Source organism: Passer montanus, unplaced genomic scaffold, assembly GCF_014805655.1.
Source record: "Passer montanus isolate IOZ18808 unplaced genomic scaffold, ASM1480565v1 scaffold16, whole genome shotgun sequence".
Classification (NCBI taxonomy): domain Eukaryota; kingdom Metazoa; phylum Chordata; class Aves; order Passeriformes; family Passeridae; genus Passer; species Passer montanus.
The window spans coordinates 6734439-6756865 of NW_024363160.1; the positions used below are offsets into that span (position 1 = coordinate 6734439).

At 40.1% G+C, this 22427-nt stretch overlaps 1 protein-coding gene across 3 annotated transcripts in view; it reads left to right on the plus strand.

The window, feature by feature from the left end:
* Positions 1-1682: 1682 nt before the first annotated feature.
* PDE7A (phosphodiesterase 7A) overlaps positions 1683-22427 on the plus strand; it is a 76727-nt gene continuing 55982 nt past the window's right edge. For all 3 annotated transcript variants that reach the window (XM_039702801.1, XM_039702802.1, XM_039702804.1), the window contains exon 1: positions 1683-1842. In XM_039702801.1, the coding sequence (XP_039558735.1) occupies positions 1705-1842 (138 nt within the window). In that variant the 5' untranslated portion in view covers positions 1683-1704. The remainder of the gene's footprint in view (positions 1843-22427) is intronic.

The window sequence follows — 22427 nt, forward strand, 5'->3', positions numbered from 1 at the left end:
CTTCGTAAAGGTTGGTAATTTGCTCCATGGGTTAAGATCGAAATCCCAAGTGTCTTTGGCTTCCTGCCAGGACTCCCCAGCCCCCTGCCAGGGACACGTGCCATCCAGGGCACCCAGAGGGTGTCTTGGGTTCCGACAAGATGGAAGGGATCATCATAGTCCAGCTCCTGTCCCTGCGCAGCAGGACCATCCGCAAGAGTCACCACGTGGCTGAGAGCACTGTTGAAACACTTCTTGAACTGTCCGGCTGGTGACCACTGTGACCGCATCCCTGGGGAGCCTGTTCCAGGGCCCAGGCATCCTTTGGGTGAAAACCTTTCCCCAGGATTTGACCTAAACTTCTCGTGACGCAGCCTCACGCCATTCTCTCGGGGATGAGGGGTTATCGCACGGGGGTACTGAGGCAAACCCCCACGTACCACGTTTCTGGCCCGGCGCTTCCAGGACCCCTTGGGTCTCACCCAAGCAGTGCCACACCTCGGGGACTGTGCCCAGTTTTGGACCCCTCAATTCAGAAGGGATATTGGGGTGCTGGAGCAAGTCCAGAGAAGGGCAATGGAGTAGCCCAAGAGTCTGGAGCACAAATCTTAGGAGGAGCAGCTGATGGAGCTGGGGGTGTTTAGAGAAGGAGGCTCAGGGGTGACATTACAGCTCTCCACAGCTCCCTCAAATGAGGTCGTAGCCAGATGGGGGTCAGTCCCTTCTCCCAGACAACCAGAGACAGGATGAGAGGACATAGTCTTAAGCTGCATCACAGGAGATTCAGGCAGGCCATCAGGAAGAATTTCTCCACAGAAAGAGCGACTAGATACTGGCATGGGCTGCCCAGGGAGGCGGTGAGGCCACCGTCCTTGGGAGCGTTTAAGGAAAGACTGGACATGGCACTCTGTGGCACGGTCTAGTTGTCACGGTGGTGTTCGGCCCCAGGTTGGACTCGATGCCCCTCAGGCCTTTGCCGGGCCCATCCGTTCCGCGGCCCCGTGCCTCCCAAAGGAGCGGAGGGAGGGAGGGAGGGAAGGAGGGCGGTGCCGCCCCCCGCCCCTGCCGAGGCGCGAGGGGGAGGGGGCAGGGCGCATGCGCCCGGCGCGCGGGGCCCGCCGAGCCGCCCCTGCCTGGTGCGCGCGGACGGGGAGAGTGTGGGCAGCGGTGACGTTATGACGCCGCTGTGCGCGTGTCGCCAGCCGCGCGACCCACGCACGGTCCGCCGGGCTCGTGCCTGCTCCTCCAGCCGGGCCGCCGCGCGCGGGCGGGGCGGAGGCGCCATCCCTCCTCCTCCTCCTCCTCCTCCTCCTCTCCTCCTCCTCCTCCTTCCCTCCGTTCTCCTCCTCCTCCCCCTCCTCCCCGGGTCCCCTCTCTGACGGCCCGGCCCCTTCCCCTCGGCAGAGCGGCGCCTCCTCCTCCTCCTCCTCCTCCCGCTCCCGGCTGTGCCGGACAATAGGGGCGAGCGCGGCGCGTGTCTCCCCCAGCGCGGCCCCCGGCCCTCCATGCGCGGCGCCGGGCAGCGGCGCTGACAGCGGCTCCCGCCGGCGGCAGCGCGCCTGAGGGAGGGAGGCAGGGAGGGAGCGGCGGCGGCCGCGGGCTGCGGGCCGGGACTCGGCGCCCCGGGCGCTGACAGAGCCGTCCCGCTCCGCCGCCTCCCCCTCGCTGCCGCCGGCGGCTCCCGCCGGGCTTTGGCGGGCGGGCCGGCGCACGGAGGCTTCGTCAATGGAAGTATGTTACCAGCTGCCCGTGCTGCCGCTGGACAGGCCGGTGCCGCAGCACGTCCTCAGCCGCAGAGGGGCCATCAGCTTCAGCTCCAGCTCCGCGCTCTTCGGCTGCCCCAACCCCCGGCAGCTCTCGCAGGTAGGCACTGCCGCTGGGCCCGCCGCCCTTGTCCGCCTGCCCCCGAGTGCCGGCGCGGCGGCGAGAAAAATGCAGCATTTCATATTTTTATGACTGGTTATTACCGGGGTTATCTGTCTAGCATCGCTTGCGATGCGAGCGGTGAGCTGCATGGGGTTTATTTCTACAGCCAGTGGGTTATTTTTTTCTCCTGTAATTTTTAAGCTGGGACTGCTTTTTTAGCTCTTTTATGAGCTTGGGCTTTCTTTGAAGGGTCCAAATTTCCTATGGGGTTGCCAAAAGCTGCAGCGACTTTACTGAAATGGTGAACATGCACTGCAGTGTTTTATTTGGGATGCTCTGCTTTTTCTCCCTCCAACTATTGAGGCTTGGCAGTTTGTCTAGAAGGAGACAAAGATCCTTGGCTTTTTCGTTTCCACGGTATTGCTCCCAGCCCACATTACATCAGTCACAATGTGAATTGTACTGTATTTTGTTTCATCTGATCGTGTTGGAAATACTGTTGGAAAGGTCATTATAACTCTCAAGACAAAAGGCAGGTTTTTCTTGTGAACACTGCCCTAAATTTCTGGATGTGCGTTAGTATGGTTTCCCAGCACCCAGTGATAAAATTATATTCTGGCGGAAGTCTCTGGAGAAAATCTGGAATTATGGTGGAAAGCATATGTTTTGGTGGAGTCAGCCTGTTTTGGCTTCGAGGGATTTCCTATGTCGAGATTGAAAGGTCTGTTTAAGTGCTGTGAAATATGTTGTCCTTACAAAAGATGTTGTCTTTGCATGTGTAATGGTAGTTTTTTGTTCTATACGTTTTTGGTGTATCTTACTAAGTTATTCTACTTTTTTTTTTTTAATGACTTGCCGTGCTACACATACGTCTTTGTCGAAAGTACAGAGCTGCCAGTCGTTTTTGGCTTCTTCCCCTGTTTCGTAGCAGTGGAGCTCTGTGTGTGTGTGAGCATTAGGCACATGTATGTTTGGACAGGAAAAATCAACAAAATAATGTGTTAATGACCAGCAACTCGAATGCATGTGGAAATAATTATTAGCAAGCAGATGAACATATGTTGACAATGCTTCCTTCCCTGATATAAATGTAATAATGGACAAAAAAACTTTGGTTTCATGGCAAATTAATTTTCCATGGCAAATTTAATTTTGTAGCAACGGGGTTAGGCTCTTTTCCATTTGTACTGCTTGTTCTGAGCTGTACTTGGTGATGGTGGCTTTTCCATATGTATAAGTCGTCTTCAAAGTCCAACCTAATATAGCACATTTTGTTCTGTGGAGCTAAGAGAAGAGTCTTCCTTGTTTGAAGTATCTGGTTTTCTAAAAATGAATAGGGAAAATGGTCAAGGTGATATACATTGTATTCCTTTCTGTACGGTCTCCAGAACAGGTGATGCATGAAGTCTATATAAGCTTACCAAATTACATCTGGTATTGACGTTTAAAGCGCTTTTTCTCTAACTTTCAAGCTTCTCAATGGATTCTTTATTTTCTGGCCAGTATGCTGCAGGTATATTAGTGAGCTCAAAGAAGAGGTGCTTGATAACTTGTAAAAAGGGAAATTATGTGTGCTTAACCAAGTAGTATTTTGTCTGCATAAACCAACAAGTAACCAGGTTTATGCATTAATAATAAGGAATTAAGATATTTAAGTGCGGAAGTCTTTGCTGTTGTCCAACATCTGATTATCTTTACCTTTTTTTCCTCTTTCCCTGAAGTCTTCAGGAAACAATAGGATGTGAATAGGTGTACCAGACCTGCAATCACAGGTTGGTGTAAATGATGGACTAAGAAGCATCACTAGTGAGATCAGTGATTCTGTGAATGTAGCTTCACCTTACAAGTCTTTTGTAAGACATTCCAGTTTCATTCCTGTCCAAAGAGAGCTGAACCCTTAGCAGATGTCATTTTCAGTCTTCTGCTCCAGCTAGCTTTGAGCAATAGGAGTAGCGCTAGAAATATGCACCCAAGGAGCTGGTATGTACAGCCAGCATTTTACAACTAATAGGCATTTAGCAGATTTTCTTGAAAATTGTTATGCCTGGAAAATTACATTCCCACTTACAGATTAAAAGTCACTTGACATGATTGAGTCATAAGATGTTTTAGGCTTATCCTTCCAGCAAGAAGGTATTTTATATAGGAAACACACATGAGATAAATGCACACTACATTAGACATAGCATTTAACTGGATAGTCCTAACCAGGCAAATATATATCTCTTAAGTTATTAAGTAGCATTTCAGTTTTGTTGAAGTTTCTCTGCATGGGTTCAAAATGTTTTCAAAATTGACAATATATGTTGCTTTTTTAAAGCTTAAATCACGTGGTGCTGGAAATGACCTCGAGGATTCTGATCTACTCCTCTCAGCCCTAGGAAGGATAAATTGTACTTACAGCATTATTGGCAGATGTTTGTCTAATCTGTTTGCTTAATCTATTTTTTAAGATATAGTCTTATGAGATGCAGTGAGTTGACATAACTCATTATTGCTGAAGGTTAAAAGCCCTGACATTGGGCACGTGTTATTACTGCTTCCTTTATGCCATCTCTGATGCTTGTCAGGTGTTTGCTCATTCAGTTCACTAAAACAGCAGAAAACTAACACAAGCAGGAAACTTAGGAGCTTCCTGCCATCACTTTGAATAAAACAGGCTTACTGAAGTTTGCCAGAACTGATTTAAAGGAAAAGATGGTACCACTAGGCTTTTGAAAGTCATAAAAGCTTTAAATAATAGAAATTACTCAATCTCACTAGTCAACTGTTCTTAATAGTGCTTAAGTGTTCTTGTCATAAAACAATTCTTTCTTAATACTGGAAGTCTTCCTTGTGGTGATTTGCACCTTTTACTGTATGCAGTAAATGCAGAGAAAGGCTTATTCCTTTATCCTTGTTGTTTCCTTTTATGTGTGAATTATTTCTTCATACTACCATTAAGTCGTCTTCATTTTTGTCAATTTCAAAGTCTTTACAATAAAAATAATAAAGGTAACATCTAGAAGTTATTTGTGATATTTATTGTTTAAGTCCAGTTAGGTGAAAAGCTACTGTTGTATGGGTATGTACAAATGTTTCAGTTGATAATCATCTTTAAATATGAAATAATTTTAAGTGCAAGTGTTAAAAGCTGTTTTTAAGGGCATTTGAATGTAAGTGTTGAAATTACCAGAACATTTCACATTGATGAGATTTGAATTTAGGTTCACTGTGAGATAAGGTGGATGTTAACTAGTACCTTGGATCATACATTCAGGGTGTTCATTCCATATATTACGAAATTATGTTTTTCAAATTAAAGCTGAGCTTTTAGAGAACAATTTTTGATTTATTGCCTCATCTAGTTTTTAACTTGGGTTGTTAATAGCAGTAAAAAAGTTTCTAGAATTGTGCTTACTTAGTGTGAAAATTCTTAGTCTGCATTTTTATGAATAAGGGTTTATAATGAAAACCACTTCACAAACGTAGCTGCAAGCTACTTTTAGATTGTCCTGCATTGCACTCCCCCTCACCCCATGTTGAATTGACATAAACATATCACAAATGAGTAAGAAAACTTTGGCCTAACCTGCTATTTTTGACTCATTTCCATCTCTCTGCTTTGTAACTGGTTCTTCAGTCTCTTCAGTTCGTCCAAAAATGGCATCAACAGTATCTAGTAGCAATGTCTGAAGAGAAGTAAAGATCTAGCTTTAGCCTTTCTGTCTTTAAATGATTGAAATTGGTGATGATAAAGAAAGATGTCTCCTGATGATGCAATTGCATGAAGAGGGAATGGAACAAATAATAGAAGACTCCATTTGTGTCTCAGAAATGTAGGCACCATCTCCACCTGAAGTACCAAGTACTGCTGTGTACCAGGCAGTACCATGTCCTGCCACCTGCTAGTCACTAGCCCACTTCATGACCTGTCATTGCATCTCCATTTCATGCATGTAAGCAGTGTAGTGTCAGGCTTGGTGGCTCTCGTGCCTGGACAGTGGATTGTAGATCACGCATATGGAATCCTAGATTTGACTTGGAGGATGTAGTGGGGGAAAAAGTCACTAAGAGCAACTGGAAATGTACTGCATTGGTTGATTCTTCAGTGTGAGGTGTATCCTTCCTCTTTCCCAGCATTAACAAAGTGCTTAGGCCACTTTTTTCTGTGTATTTTTTCTTGTCACGGTCACCTGATGTGATTCAAACATGTTTCACTCTGCATGTAGCATGGTAAGTTAAAAGAGGCAGTTGAGAGGCGTATTTATATGGTCTGGACATAGACATTGGTCTTTAATTCCATGGTTGTACCTTTTTGCTGAGAGAAGTGTTGGCATGACCTATTTTCCCCTTGCAGCTGTTCATTTCTACTCCTGCATCTTCCTCTTAGTTGTGTCAACTTCTTTTTTCCTTTTTTTTTTCTTTATTTTTTTTTAAATCAGGTTATTTTTCAGCCTTGTCTGACTCATAGTACAGTTTCATAAATGACTGTGACTGTTGGTGAGGAGGAAGCAGCACACCGCAGTGCCAGACTAGGAGTAACGAGCAGTGGAGCAGCAGAAGGAATGCCTTACATTGGCCCTACTACTGAATGTGGAGCCTTGCCCTAAACCCCTTTCTTTTCTCACCCACCATTTTTCATAACTTTTCTTCTATACCTTTCTAATCCTCTTCATCAGTGCTTCTCAGTTGCTGGCTCTTTCATTAGATTTCTCCTGCCATTTCCCATATCTCTCCTGCATGAATAATTAATGAGTTAAAATAATGAAATAATTTTCATGTTGTGATTCCTAGCCTCTGGAATGAATTCTGTGTTGCTGCTCTGCTTGCCATTCCCTTCATCTTGTATTTATTGTGTCTGGTTGCTGAGATTGCATCTATTCATATGAGAGGGAGAGACTGACGCTGAGTCTACGCACAGCACAGACAAGTTCTGATTGAGGCTTTCATACACTACTGTAATTTTATGTGGCAGTTCACTTTTAAAATGCCCTGAGTTTTATGACCAATTAACTTTTTCATATGTTGTAGTGTAAAGCAACATTGGTACTTCATTCAGCAAAAAGGTCATAGCAGCTTCTTTCATGGCCTATAATTGTCTTTGTAATATCTAAACAGAATAATAGTTTAAAGTTCCCATTAATTAGATTGTCTTAAATCACCAGAAGTCAATTCTTCTTTGTCCAGATTGTGTAATAGTATGTTTTGTGCTTTGTATGAACCTCAATTTTTAGATGCTATATTTAAAGAGAAATTGATTTGAAAAGAGAGATTATAGCTATGTTCCCAAGATGGGAAATATTGAATTTTAACCATAAAACAATTTTACAAGAAGTCAGCATTAGTATATGAATATTCAATATTCTATATGAACTAATTATATAGTAATAGCAGGCAAATACAGGTTGTTGGAATTCAGAGTGTTTTCTGTGGGATGTCTGTATCAGCAGCTTTCCTGAAAAAAACCCCTATTTGCTAGGTAGGTGTGTTTTTCTAGGTTGCTTGAGAAAATCAACAGTGTCCAAACTCAGTTAATTCTGAGTCAATAAGCTCAGTTTTGAGTTAATAACATATCATAAAATAATGTAATTTTGTAGACACGTCTGTTGTGTAGTTTTGGTGTGTCAAAAACAATGCTGAGAACATCTGCATTGTGAATCTTTTTTTCTTTGGTTCTTCTATTTTTGAAAAGCCTACAGTGGAAAAAATGCTGGTAATAGAATGGTGATTTGTTAGAAAGTTCTCTGTCATGTCAATGACCATTGGCTTCTTGTTTTCTTGTGTTTCCCTTATCACTTGGTATCTGCAGCTTTTCACTAGTTTTCTGCTAAAATTGTAGATTTCTACACTAGCTCAGTAATTTTCTTGCATTGAAGATCTCAGATTCATGACTGCATTTCCAAGTTATGCCAGGTTATGGTTCATATATATGAAACACCTTTTGGATTGGAGTAAACCTGTTGTATTTGCTTTTGTTCACTGCACCTGCATGGGAATAATGAGTAATTTGACAGCTCAAGTTTGGTTTGTTTTTTTTTTTTTTTAAACTCCCAGAAATGTGGAACCAGAGTAGCGTGGTTGTTCTTTACTGTGTAAATATTTGTTACCATGTGTCAGTATTTTCCTCATGTGAATTTATACAGTTGTGTGTCTAAGATACAAATTCATGTATCATATGGTTGAAGGAATGTAGTGTGTTCTGTTAGAATGTCTTTTCTTTATAAATGAAGATGTGAAGATGGACATGCTAAAAATTAGACTCTTAATCTCGGTAGTCATATTACATAAAGCATTTAGTGTAAATCATGATTTGTGTGCATTCACAGCTGAATGGAATGTTCAGTTCTTATTGAAAAAAGTCTTTTATGTAAGCAAGCACAAATACATGGTGTGGGCATGCACATGCATGTAGGGTCTCACAAGAAGCATGTGTCTGGGACCAGGAATTGAACACAGACTTCTAGTTCAGAGTTATACACAAAATCCTCACTGGAATCCTTGAAAAAGTTTGAGTTTTATCGGATTTGAATTTTTCTTCAGTTTGTTCTGATTATGTCATTAACAAGTAACTGCAGCGTAAATAACCACCCTGTGTAATCCAACAAGGCAGCCTGCCAAAGAAAAAATGTCTTATTATAAAAATGCAGTTATGGGAAACTAGATTTAGGGGTTAGTTGGAGTGTTGTTTATTTGTATGCTTGCGTCCTGGCTGTATTGTAAGGAATTTGTAGCCAAATATTTTGTTTTCTTTCTAGTTGAAAATAAATTTGTGGCTGTTATCTTGCCTTCCCTGCCCTCCTCCCTTCCATACCCTGAGAATTTTTTACTTCTGTTACAGCAGCCTGATTCCTGTTTTCCTCCCACTTCCCCCCTCTTTGTACACCTTTGATATGGCAATCTGATTTATTATCTTCCTGACCACACTCCCACAATAATTATAATTAGAGATTCCTGGAGTCTGCTTTTTATCACAAGGTAGAGGGTGAATTCTTTTCTCAGCTCTTCGCTGGAGTTGTGAAGGAGCCAAGGTTTGCAGCAGGCCTTCCTCTTCTGCCTGTGTGAGCTTCAGAAGGAGTATGCATCAATAAAAATAATAAAGAAAGGTCTGTATTAGTAGAATATTGTACTATTTCTTCCTCTTCTATCTGCCAGATGACATCTGTGAAAAGAAAGACACTGTTTCCTTTACTAGTCATAGGGATTTTTTTCCTGTTTCTCCCCCCATGACAGACATAGCTGGAGGCTACTCTGAGTAATCAAACTGAATATTTAATACATGTGAAATACAGCCAGTTGCCCCCTTTAGGGCAAGGGGTCAATTCTGTCCCACGGGGTAAAGAAAACCAAAGGAAAATATACAGAAACCTATTCCAAGGCTGTGAAGGAAAAAAACTTACAATGGGAACTTTGAGACTTCAGTAGGTGCATCAGCCTTGGAACAGAAAGGATTTAGGAACTTCACGTGAAATTTCTGTCTGATGTGGTGGTTCTTAGTTGTCTTGAGAATGGAGGTACATGTGGTGTTGGCATGATGGCAAGCAAGGAATTTCCTGAGGGACTCAGTTATATCTAGATCAGAAAAAGTTAACACTCTCACAAAAAATACTTGGAATAGAATAGTCTGGTAGTGGAGGAACTGTAGCTGTCATGGCAGGAATGGCACTGGCCCCTGTTACTTCTTGCTTTGTGTTTGTAGCTAATACACCACATGTATTGATGCTGCAGTTGATCACATGCAGAGGAGGAGGAAGTTTCAAGTTTAGTCAGGCATGAACTTGCACTTCCATTTTCTTAAACTTTCCAGTAAAGTTCATGTGCCACAGTAATCTCTTGAAATGTGTATGTGTGGCAGGGGTGTGTGTCTTATCAGTAATGCCTTGTCTTCTTTATTGTAGTGGTGAAGTCCTGTAACCAGTTTTCAAACTTAAATTTAATTGATTATTACCTGTGGAATTTTGGACTTCAGCTGCAATAATTGAGCTTTTTCAGCTGTTGAGGAAAAAAAAAATTTTTTTCATAGCAGCAAACATAGTGTGAAACTGCTAAATAATAAATGTCTATATATGGATAGTAAAGGTCAGGGTTTTTTAATGCCCTTTTTTATTATGAGATCTAGACTGTACATTTGCAATGGACTTCTGCCATTGTTCTGTTTCTTCTGTTGTGAAGTCTGAGCTACATTTCTTTAACATGGTGATAATAGGAATTTCTGCACTTTGCAATTCATTTAAACAATATATTTAATAAGTTTGTCCTAACTTATTTTCATTTGGACAAAATAATTTTTTGAATGCACAAAATAAACTGATTATATTTTTATCCAATATGTAGCTCACAATTTGGCAGATGAAATGGTAAAGCCTTATTGCATGAATTAATACAAAAAAATCATATTGAGTTTTTAACCTTGAGAAGCTCATAATGTCCCAAATGCTAAAAACATTTGTTGTCCCCTCAATATTTTTTCCTTCTCCTTTCAAAAAGGAGAGTGGTTGTCCTCTGCATCTAGTACTGCTTATGTCTTTGTCACTTCAGATTATTGCAGGAGTTTTGCAACCTACCATAAGTGAAGACTAGAAATCGAACCTAGCAAATTGCAGGTACTAAATTCCTGAAGTTTTGTGTTGGGTTTGTATTTTGTGATCTGTATTGACTTTCAGGTTCTTTTAAGGAGGAGAAAGGCTTCATCTCCATAAGGGTGTTGAATGGTTAAAGCTATGGTTACCTTGTGTTTTTTCTTTTCCTTGTGAAATTGTGATGTTATTTTTGCCATGCCCTTCCATCTTAAGTTCAGCCCTGAAGGGATGTTTTTTTTGTTTGTTTTAATTAAAGGCCTTTGGTTAAAATTCTCCACCTATCACCTTTTGATACAATAGACTGTGAGTGAAATAATCAGCTGTGCGCTACAGGGCTACTCCATTTTCATGAGCTTTTTAGGAAAGATGATTTGAGAGGATTAGACAAGGACCTATTAATGATTGGCTGAATTAATAGGAAAGACAACTAAGACTAAGGAAATTTAAGACATTTCTCATCATTCTTAATATTGTTGTATTAATATGAGAACATGGGAAAGAAGCTACATGCTGAAAAATGCGATTGTGTTGGTAGCAATTTGTGAGTCAGGAGTTCAAATTTTTCTCTTATGCCGAGCATGGGTGACAAAGGGTCCAGTTAAGGTGGGAGAAGAGAAAGGTCAATAAGGCTAAAAAATACATCTTAAGTTGATTTCTCAGTGTAATAATACATGTTACGGAAGGTTTTTGTTTCTGACACTCCTGAAATTAAGATTGTTAAAGTTAAGTACAATGATTTTTGTGTTTAATGTGTCATGAGAAAGAGAAAGGCAGTTTTTTTTTCATTCTGCCTTAACACGTTGTAATGCTGTGCTTGGTGTTTGGAGAGGCTTTGTGGTTGATGATTATTGTTGACAGGAGCCATAGTTTTTATTACTAATATTATTTTAAATGGAAATTCCTTTTCAGGTATGAGTTTTATTTAATGTCTGCAGTCATAGTTCCAAGGTGCTTTTGGTGTTAAATGTAAGCAGAATTGCTTGCACAGTAATTTTAGCTGCCTATCTTTACTCCCGCTCTAGTGCTGACAGTTGCACTCCACTGACCCTGTGGAAAGCTGATTTGCTGAGCTGCAGCAGCAGCAGAGAGCCCTTTAATTTTTGTAGCAGTAATTTTCTGCTCATTTGTCTCTCCCTGGTTTTCTTGCAGGATCTGAGGAGTGTTGGCGCATGGGAAGGAGCAGGGATATGCAGGCAGAGGCCACCCAGTGTGTGTGGCAACACTGACTCAAGTTGTTTCCATTGCAGTTGGAGGAATGTCCAGAACAGCTGAACTGTGTGGAATTGTTTCACTTTTCTTGGCAAACAAGAGTGGGCTGATTAATTCTGTGGTGTTATTCAAATTAAGTAATGCACTGTATTCAGGTATTTAGTATTTCCAAAGAAGCGTTGTGCACCCTGTGTCTTTTATATATTTATATTATTATATATTATTATTCACACGGCTTCAAAATCTGTAATTTCATCTTTATTAGGTGAGTCCATGGTTCTGTGTGTTTCAGGTATTAGACTTGATAGAACATTTTAAAGGGACTTGATAGAACATTTTAAAAGGACTATTGGTAACTTTTGAACAAATGCTTAATTAAGTACATTAAGTCAAAAGAATCTGTATTTTTTTTAACATGTAAAACATCCAATTTCAAAATTTGGGTTATTTGACTTCAAAAAATGAAATTTTTTTGTTTTCTTGTCTGTACAAGTAGTGATTTAGAGATAATGCACAAATGAAAGGTTGTTTTCCTGTGAAACTGAAAGTGTCTTTCCTCTCTGCATGTTTTTAATGAAAAGTAGCTATGGTTGCTGCAGTTTATAAATGAAGTGTGTGAGAACATGAGGCTCAATCCTGTCATTTGTCTTTGGAGAATTGTTTAGCATACTTAAAAGGCTTGCTAGTGTGTGTTTGTATGTGGGAGTGAGTGTGTGTATATATATAAATATAAACATGAAAATAAATATATAGATATGTATGAAAATGTGGTAACTGAATAAGGATATGGTGGGTGCTGCGTAGATTCAGAAAAGTGTAAAAACCAGTATTCATTGTAGCATTTGCTTCCGTGTTGTCCTGTATCCATCCAGTCACGAGACAAAATAATATCCTAAAGCTAACAATTTTGGTAATATTTGTTGCTCTCAGTTGATCTTTCTAAGTAAGAAGTTTTTACTTATTAGATTGCTAGCCTTTATCATTTATAGTAGTGTTTTAGAAGCTTTTGGTCAGAATGACACGTTAGTTTTACAGTTGAGTGTTTCAGGATGATGTCAGGTAACTGTTGGGATTCTTCTTCTTAGTCCTTTTGGTTTTCCTGTTTCCAGGTTACATGTTGTTAGATATCTCCTTCAAACTTTGCAAAGCTTGCCCTGAAGTATGTCTTAGGCCAAGGACAGTCATACCATAATAGCTGTTCTTTGTTACTGAGTTGCCAAGTCAAACAAATCTGGATTGACTGTGTACATGTGTGCACAGTTGTTCAGCCATCCATTTCTGCTGAATTTAGTAGAGAACACAGTATGCTGATTATGTTGATTGGCAGAATTATTTTGAATCGTGTCCTGAAGTGCATTCAGTCCTGTGGAGGTATTTGTGTGGGTTCATTAGGGGCCTGTGGGGAACTCAGCCCCTGGCCTAGGAGCAGTGCCTTGAGCAAGTTGGGATGCCACATGCTGTGTGCCCAGAGTAGCACCAGGAGAGCATTCCTGGGAACTGTCACCATACAGGAGGCAGAATAGGCCATACTGCTGATACCTTTGCTGGATCCTGATAGAGGAGAAGAAGCTGCAGCAGTAAACATGTTGGCTTCTATTTCATGCATGCTGGCATTTGAGAAGAGGATGGATCAGTAACAGATGATGGCTCTGCAGTTGAAGTAGAACTTGAGGATGGAAAAGGTGATGTGCATGGTTGTCCTCTCTTAGTAACTCTTCATCTTTGCTGTAGAAGATACCTCATGAAGGTTATGCCTGAAATCTGCTTTGTAGTACTTGTGAGAGCAAAGACTGAGGGTTGACAAAGGACATTATGAGACATGTGCCACCAGTGCTTTTGGGGTTTGTTCCTCTTGGGAGAAGGTGAAGATCAGATAATTGTGTGACGTGCGTGATAGCAGAGTATTACCCCTGTGTGAAATTGTAGTGAAAACAGTGTGGTTTTGTTGAATGCACACATTGATCTGCATTTGTTTCATCTGTAGTATCTCCTCCCCGCTTTGCTACCTGCTTTGTAGCATTGCTTTCTTCTTGTTCCTACATGGTGGTTTAAGCCCAGATACAGCTTCTCAAAAACCTTCCGTGAAAGTTTTAGGTGTCTTTATGAGGCCCGATGCCTCACTTCACTCTAAAAGTGCCAATGGAAATGTTTGGTAAATAAGAGATGAACCTATTGTGAAAGTATAGATTATTTGTTAGAGTAATATGTAAAAAGGTTTTAAGCAGGTTTCTGTTCTTTAGGGCTTCCACTGATCAGTGCTTTGGGAAACAGGAGGAAGTGGCTCTTGTCATTAAGAGACAGCTGTGAGCTTCTAAATCTTCCATGGACACCTAGGTGTGTATGTTGTCATGCAAAGGTGGTGTATGCTTTCATCCCCGTTTCTTGTGACCCGATATTCTCTGCGTGTGGATATGGGCTGTGCTGCTGATTCTCTGCAGGGAATGAAAAAAAAAGATCGTGTGCCGAGTATGGCAGCGCCTACACAATAGAGGCCTCCAGTGAGGCAGTAGTTGCTGAGTTACAGTTTCCAACATTGAGCTTGCTTTTCAGTTGCTTCTTCCGTGCCTCTGTTTTTTCATCTTAGTTTTTTTACACTTAGTTTTTTCATCTGTGTTGAAACCATATAGTAGCCTCTAGCACTTCCAGCGCAGTGTGACAGATTTTACTCTTCTGTTCCAGTGATCTTTTAAAGCTCTCGTGGGTCCTCACAAGGATGTGAACAGCTTCACATGTGTCTAGTCAATGGTGTTTTCTCATAGGTGCTTATTATCTCTGTCTCCAGTTTGGGCCCCCTGTGCTGCTGCCTTGTCTGGAATTCCAGCAGATCCAGGACTGCTGACTGCATGCAGCTGGGATAAAGGGGCCATATTTGAGGTGTGCCTAGCACATAATTCACCAGCAGCTTCAACAGTCCTGCCAGCGGAGGGCACGCTGACTTTGGGTGGGTGCTGGTGTGAGAACTGTACTCTAACTATGGGGTGACAGGATCTTTCAGAGTGTGGTTGTTAAAGTGCTTAGTAATTTGGGAAGAGGGGTAGTTTTTACTTAAGGGTCAAGTGACTTGAAAAAGCAAGGGCACAGGGAAAGAGGGAGAATCTTGGTTTTGGAAGTGGGCCTCATTCTAATGAAAGTTCAGAGACTTTCAGGAGACTTTCTCTACAGTTTCTGGTTTCTGTATTTTTTTCTGAAATCATACTCTTCCTTTGCTGTCTCAACATCGAAATTAACTAGTAGGGAGTACAGGCCTGAAACAGCCTACAAAGGGAGATGTGGAAATGTGATTTTGTCCTTAGTCCACACATTAGCAATTGGAAAGGCTTTGGTAAAAGCACCAGAGCAATGATATCCAGAGGAAGCTTCTGATATGGGTTAATTAGACCCATAACAAACTGAAATAATTCTAAGTCAAGTTTCATCCTTGACCTGGCAAAACTTGATTATATGCAAAAAGGGAATTAATATCATATCCTGTCATTGCAGTACTTTCTTGATACCTTGTTTTTTTCATATATATTCAATCCAGGCATCCTGCTGGTTTTCACTGTTTTATGAGTCTGTGGTCCTACATTTTCTTTTTCAGGAAAATGAAAAATGTTAGTGAAAATTCCTTGGTGCATTCAAGAATGTAATTTTGGGTTAAACAAAGATGGGAGATTTGCAGTTTGCTAGGCAGATTAAATGGTTGTGTAGTTAAAATAGATAATTATTAAAACAGATAATTAGTGAAGTGATTGTGTTCTTTAGTTTTCTAATGTATAGGTCTAAGCCTTTGCATCTAATTATTTTCAGTTTGCATTTCTGAACTAGCTAGTTACACTTACTTGGCTAAAATGTGCATGAGTTTTCTGCATTTTAAATCTTTCTCAGTACTGTTCTGAAAAATAATGGTGCAGTAAAATTAGAATTAGAAGTCAAAGTACTGTTAAACCTCTGCTCTACGGCTGAGAAATAGATTGTGAGGTAAATGACTTAGTTTTCTCTGCCCTAAAAGCAGTGACCTCTCATGTCCTGTGTGATCTGGTTGAAAGGCACTGCTGAAGTGTCCATCTCCTTCAGCATCTCTGTTGCAACCTCAGCTACACAAACACACTGAAGTGCATCCTTTCACTTAGATGTTTTTGGAATCTCTCCTCTTTCGTAAGTTCCCTTTCCTTGTCTTGATGGCTCTTCTATACTGTTTTGTCTACCATATAAAATGGCAGCTCTTCTCCTATACTTCTGAGGGGGAGAGAGACTCATGTTTAGGGAAGAAGGGTCTGGTTAGTCTGTAATCCTTCATGCTGCTGGAAAAGGGTTGAGAATGAAGGCAAATACTCCGGGGTCTGAGCATGTAAATAGGGGGCCCAGAACCAGTAATACAGAATTACTGGTGCAGATCTGCAATATGCATTAGTGCTGGCCTCTTTAGTGTTGCTTTCTCTTTTAACTGCAGTGCTTTGCTTTTTCACTGAATGAAATGAATGTGTTTAGGCTTATTGTGAAAAATTGCTCTGTTAGATAAGGACATGTCTTTGATGATAGCTTTTTTATGCTGTATCTCCAATACTTATTAAGCCTCCAGCAGCAATCATGGGTTATTCTGATTGCTGGGAATGTTTTTTGCTATGAAGAGCAACATGGTGTCTTCTTTTTCTGTTTTAGACTATAAAGCATCTCTGGTTTTAAAACAAATGTTTTCTTAGTAATTAATTCATAGACATTAAAATACTCTTGGCACGATAAACAACTGCATTTATCTTTCATGCATGTTCACCTTCCTGAGTATATTTCAAGTATTTAAGTATCAACTTATTATTTGACATATTAGTAATCATTTTGAGGAAAGGACTGTCAAGCTGCTTGTTTTTAAGATTCTCAAGCAGTGTTTGAATGAAATTAGCTAGTGGACAGATGTGTAAGGTCTGTGCTTGGTAATGCTGAGTCTTCATCATGTGTGTGAAAACTCCAGTAATCTGTCCTCCTTACTCACAATATGAAGCACATAAATTTAGTATCTCATACTTTCTTGTCTAAGAATGTTGGTTTGTCTTTTTTCTAACTTCACAACTTTAACTAGAATTCATCAAACAAATGTGGTATTTAGAAGTGTGAGCTGTACTTTTTGATATTAAAAACACTGAGGTAAAATATTTCAATTGCAGTGTGAAGGAGAAAAAAACCTGGATGTGTAAAACTAGTAGGAAGGCCAGGCAAAAGGCATAGCTGAGTGTGTAATTTAAAAGGAAAAAAAATACAGGCAAGGAAGAGGATTTTCATGGGTAGATGTTTCACATACTTGAGAGAGGAGTTCCTGTGTAGTGGTGTTGAAGAACTATGCATTCTTTGCTCTTGTCCTTTGATTCATTGTAAGGGTACAAAGGTGGCCCAAGTGCAGCCCTCTGGCTTCTGTTGGCAGTGGTAAAGGGACAGATGATGTTATTAATTCATTCTTTCTGTCAGGCACACACTTCAACAAGAAATACAGGCATTAAAACATGGTCTATGAGGATGGACAAGTTTTGGAATTAAGAAATCTTGGAATATAGAATTTTCAGGTTTGCTACTTTAAGTTGTCCTACAATCATGGATCAAACTATGGCAAAAAGGTGCCTTCTTGAAGATGATTAAGGAGTTTTAGGGATTCCAAGAGCAGCTCTTGAGGCTATGGGGCACAAATTAATTCTAATTAGCCCATGGTGGAATGTGTCATTGAGGTTTTTAAAACCTGTTCTATATGGTAGATATCCCAGCATGTTTTTCGAGATGCTTCACCATGTTAAAATCCACACAACACCACCTGGAGGGTTCTTCTTTAAATTGCCAGTCTGCTTTGTGATGCGTATCTCCAAATCCAGCTGACAACTCAAAGCTCTGAACATCTGCAGTGACCACATTACATAAATGTGCTGGCACGGCTGTCGGTTCCTCCCACGCATTCAAATGAAGCTGGTATGGATGTACTGTATCTTTTTAATCAGCTTTGTCCGGCCATCTAGGTGATTTGTCTTTGGAAATGATGTCAGTTACTTAAGAATTTGTGGTACCTCAGGTATAGGCAAGGAAAGTGTGGTTGTAAGAAATTGAGCAGGAAGAAAGAAAGCTGAATTAACCTGATGATTAATGTCCTTTCTGGCAGATGAGACCTCCATGATGTTTTCAGTATTGTGTCTCTTTCTGAAAACTGTTTTCAGGGTATGCAGGTAAGTGAGGAAAAAAAAAAAGAAAAGCATTTTCTGAAGTGAACTTCTAGACTGGTAGTTTTTGGTGGTATCTGTTGTTTGTTGTTTGGAGAAGTGAAGTAACTGATTTTATGGGTAAGTACTATCTCTGTTGGTGCTGTCTGGAATATAACTATGCCCATGCAGAGAAAGTACAGAGCAGTGTTCCAGAAATTGTATCTGGACTGACAAATGTAACAACTCTAGTTGCAACTTGAATATTTTTTTTTTACTAAGAGTTTCGAAGGTCACATAAACTAGTTAAAACTTTCCTTAGAAGTTAACCCTTATACCTGTTACATAATATGATGAATTCATTATATTTGCAGATGAGAATGATTTAAATAATTTTATTTTAAAAATGCTTTTGGCATTGTGGCAAATAAAAATTATTTTTGTATCCCGTTGCTTTCATTCAAATACAATAGGTGAAGCATAATTGCAGCTACTGGAATTTACTTTTTTTTTTGTTCCTAAGCTTTTATTCATAGTAGTGAAGGTCATAGTTTTTATTGAGTCCCTCATTTTTTAGCTTTTATTTCAAGCTTGCATGTTTTCAGTAACTTAATACTTCAGATAAAATTCTCAGTATTTCTGTAACAATTAACTTTTGTTAGTGTTTTTCTGTATCTGTGGAAAAAGTGGAAGTCCAGTGCCTTTAAATTGCAAACATAGGTAGAAATGTCATAAAATTAATGGGTGATTATTATGTTTTCAAATTATGTTTTGTGCTTTTTAAAATAGGTTTTTATCTTAGCCATTCCATTATGCCCAAGTATATTATTCTGATAGTATTTTGGCATGGGTCAGTGCTATTCCTGAAAGCAGTCCCTTGACAGAAGATTTCCAAGAGACTTTGAGGATCTTCATTTTGGGGGTGGCTGGGGGATGGAAAGAGCCTTGCTAGTTAATGCCTGACTACATCTTTTCTGTATTGTAATGAAAAACTTTTTGTGGGTATTAATGATGTCAGTTCCATCAGCACACAGAGTGTTCTTTTGCCAGCACAATGAAGAACCTAATGTAAAGTCATCACACACCTTCAGAATCTGGCAGCCTTGACATCTTGGAGGCCTTCATTGTGTCATATGAGTTCAGCTGTGGGCTGTTGATTGTTGCAGAAATCTAGACAGGAATGTGAGGAGAAAAAAAATTGATGTCCTACTTGAGTAGGGCTTTGTAGATTTAAATGGCAACTATATCAAGACACTGCAGATAGTTTTATCAGTTTTGTTAAAGATTAAATTGTCTTTATAGGTACTGAATTATCATTTTATGTCAACACATGTAATGGCCATGTTACTTCAGTGGTAATAATTGCAGAAGTGATTTGTCTTTTAAGAAGTATCATAGTTCTTGGCTATGGCAAAGCTCAAGATACAAATCTGTATGATGCTTGGCATTATGCATTTTTTAGCTTTTTTTTTTTCCTCTTAATTTGGTGATTTTTTTCATACTTTAGTGTTGAAAACTTTTTGGTAGCTTGCCTGTCAGTTTTGACCACAGATACAAAAAAGTAGTCTAGAAAGCAGGATTACCTCCCTCCCAGCTGTTTGTCCACGTGTCCTCCAATTCACCCCATACATTTCTCAGAAATGTGTATTGACAACAAATATGCCAAGTTATTATTAGCAGGATTGTTGTCACTCTAAGGGACATCACTGGTATGACATTGATTTGGTCTGATGGAGTTTGACGCCACCTGCATTTTGGAAAGAAAAAGCCTCTTACCTACACTGAGATCATGCATGTGCATATCAAGGAAATGAGTCACCTGGTATTTTCTGTTGGAGAGAGGGATTTGGAATCAGAGCAGCCTCCTGCACACATGTAGCAGGCTTTGGCATGCACGGATTTAGCACATACATGGAGGCAGTTCCCATAATCATAAGATGAGAATCTGTTCTAGACTTTGTAGTGTCAAATTATCTCAGTGTCCAGACCTTGCTGATGTGCTCAGCATGATGCCGAATTGCTCTCTGAAGGATTTTCATATATCTGGCACTTCAGATTGATAAATATAGGAGAATTGGAGAGTTACTTTTAAAAAACTTTGCCCAAACTAGTGTGCTTTGCATATGCATGCCTAAATGTAAACTCAGTCAGAAGTGAAAGAATAGTCTGCTTGTTGAGGGAGGCAAGAGTATTCCTGACTTCAGGTCTGGTTCACTGTTGGTGTGGACTTGCTCAGTCAGAAGTGAAAAAAGAGTCTGCAAGAGTATTCCTGACTTCAGGTCTGGTTCACTGTTGGTGTGGACTGCGAAGTGGAGCCCAGGATTCTTTTGGATTAAGCAGGTAGTGGTGATGCCTTATCTCTGACCTGCCAGTAGTTAACTGTCATGAGCTAAAGAAAGGACTGTGAATGTTGTCTTCCCCTTAGAATACATATGCTGTTGACATTTATAGATTTAGGAATTCAGTCACTTCTCCCAGCTTCTGTGAAGAGGTAAGTTACTCTTCTGGCTTTGCGGAATGCTTGCTCCTCATATTTCTGGAGAGGTTTTTGTGCCTCACTACAAGCCAGAGGTGGGCTACCCCAGCTTTCATAATGATGCAAATCCGAATATGATTCCTTGAAAATTATATTTCTGTCTCAAAGATTTGTTCAGACCTCCATCACCTCCCATTTTTTCTGTTGCAAACAAAAATAAGTAATGTTAGTGTTAAGCTTTCTCTCCTACTTTTAGTCTTATCCACAGCATAGCAAGGAGGCTTCCTGTTCAGCTGTTCATTGGGTTTCTTATGTTTTACCCTTTATGTTTTAAATAACAAAAAATACTAACAGTTATGGAAATGACCACCCTTTCAGTTTTAAAGGGAAATTATCAGAATGTAGCACATGGTTTATATGTAGTTGTTAGGAGAAAAAAAATAGCAAAGTAATCCATCAGGGAGTTTGTCAGAATGTATTCTATGCACAAAATGTCTAGGAAAAAATTAAAATAAATAAGTATGCTGTGATATTTGTTTAGAGAGTAAAAGCTAAATTCCCCTTTCAAAAGGTTTGTGATGTAATTTAATATATAGAGAGGAAGGGTTTGGGTGTTGCTAAGCTACTTGCTTAATTTCACCTATAGAATTCCATTTTATATGGAGTGATTACCATGAAAATATTGTGAGATTTTCAGTAATCTCATCTGTCTGTGGAAGGTATCTTATTGCCCCTTCATGTGGTTCTGTGGGGGATATTGTTGTGACCTTTATAACTTTGCATTCAAAGACATTTTTTAGATTCTAGTTGTCTTTATTTTTTTTTCCTACAAAAAAAGGGAAAAATATTCATATAAAAACGTACTGCTTGATGCAAACTAAAATTATCTTGTGCATTTCACAGATGTACACTGCTTTTCAAACACTATTTTTCTGTAATACAATAATAATAGTTACAGTTCTGATTTCAAAGCTGTGTTTTTGTGGTCTTCCAACATTACTTGCAAAAAAAAAAATTTTTCCTCCAGTTCCTCATTTCAGGAGCCTTGCATTTGTATGAGCTTGTCCCACTCCTCCACAACATGTCTGGATTCAGAAAGAGGTGGAATAATACATATTGCCTCAGGACAAGCCATACTTCAGTGAAGGGCTGAGGGCTGTAGAGCTGGAGGGCAGCGAGCCTCCTCTACCACGTGCCCATGGCATGGGGGAGGCTGGATCCAGGAAAGGAGTTCAGCTTATTAGTCATACATCTGCTTCTCCGATGTTGAGTGTTACATTGAAACTTGTTTTGCAAAATTCAGGAATGAAAAGAAGATACAACAAGGTCCATGCACTGAGGTGCCGGTCAGTGCCAGCCCTGGCTGCTGTACCCCATGCAGCATTGCAGTCTCTGAGTTCAAGGTGGGCTGGAAGTATTCTTCTACCAGTGAAAAGCCATAACCTGAGAATGAGATCTCTGAGTTCAAGGTGGGCTGGAAGTACTTGAAGTATTCTTCTACCAGTGAAAAGCCATAACCTGAGAATGAGAGTCATCAGTTTTTCAGATAAACTGTGCTATACCTGGGATTTTTAAGACATCAAGCAATTATTTTTATTAAAAAAGGAAACTTGAGCAGTGTTTAGTCTCATTTCAATTATTATAAAGGAGGAGGCTCTCGAGCACTCTGCAGTGCTCTTGTGGCTAACCAGTTCAAAGGTTTGTGCAGTGTTGGATTTTTAGGATCAAAGGCATTTTAGCATGAACTGTGCACTTGAAAACTGATTCTCATCATTAAGGACAGATTGCTTTATTGCTAATGCCCTGTCCACACCTAGCCCTGATTACTACACTACTTACAACCCTAGAAGGCATTGTGTGCCTAGGGTAACAGCTTCAGACTACTTCTAAACCCAGAGTTTTAAAGATTTTTATTGAGCTGTGAGTCTGTAGATAATAGAAAAAGCCAGTCCAGTGTTGAAAGTTCAGTTGTTCCTGGAAAGTGTATCTTAGGTCTAGAAGGATAAAAAATGTATCAGTTTATGGAACTACCTTATTTTTTTTTTTCTATTGTACTGTTTTCTGTAAAACGTTTGTACTCACTGGTTAAGAATGATTGCTTTAAATTTGTGCATTTGGTTACAGCTTACATGCTGTGTGTATTTGTCTATGTCTGTATGAAGATTTCTCTATTGCTCAAGATACATT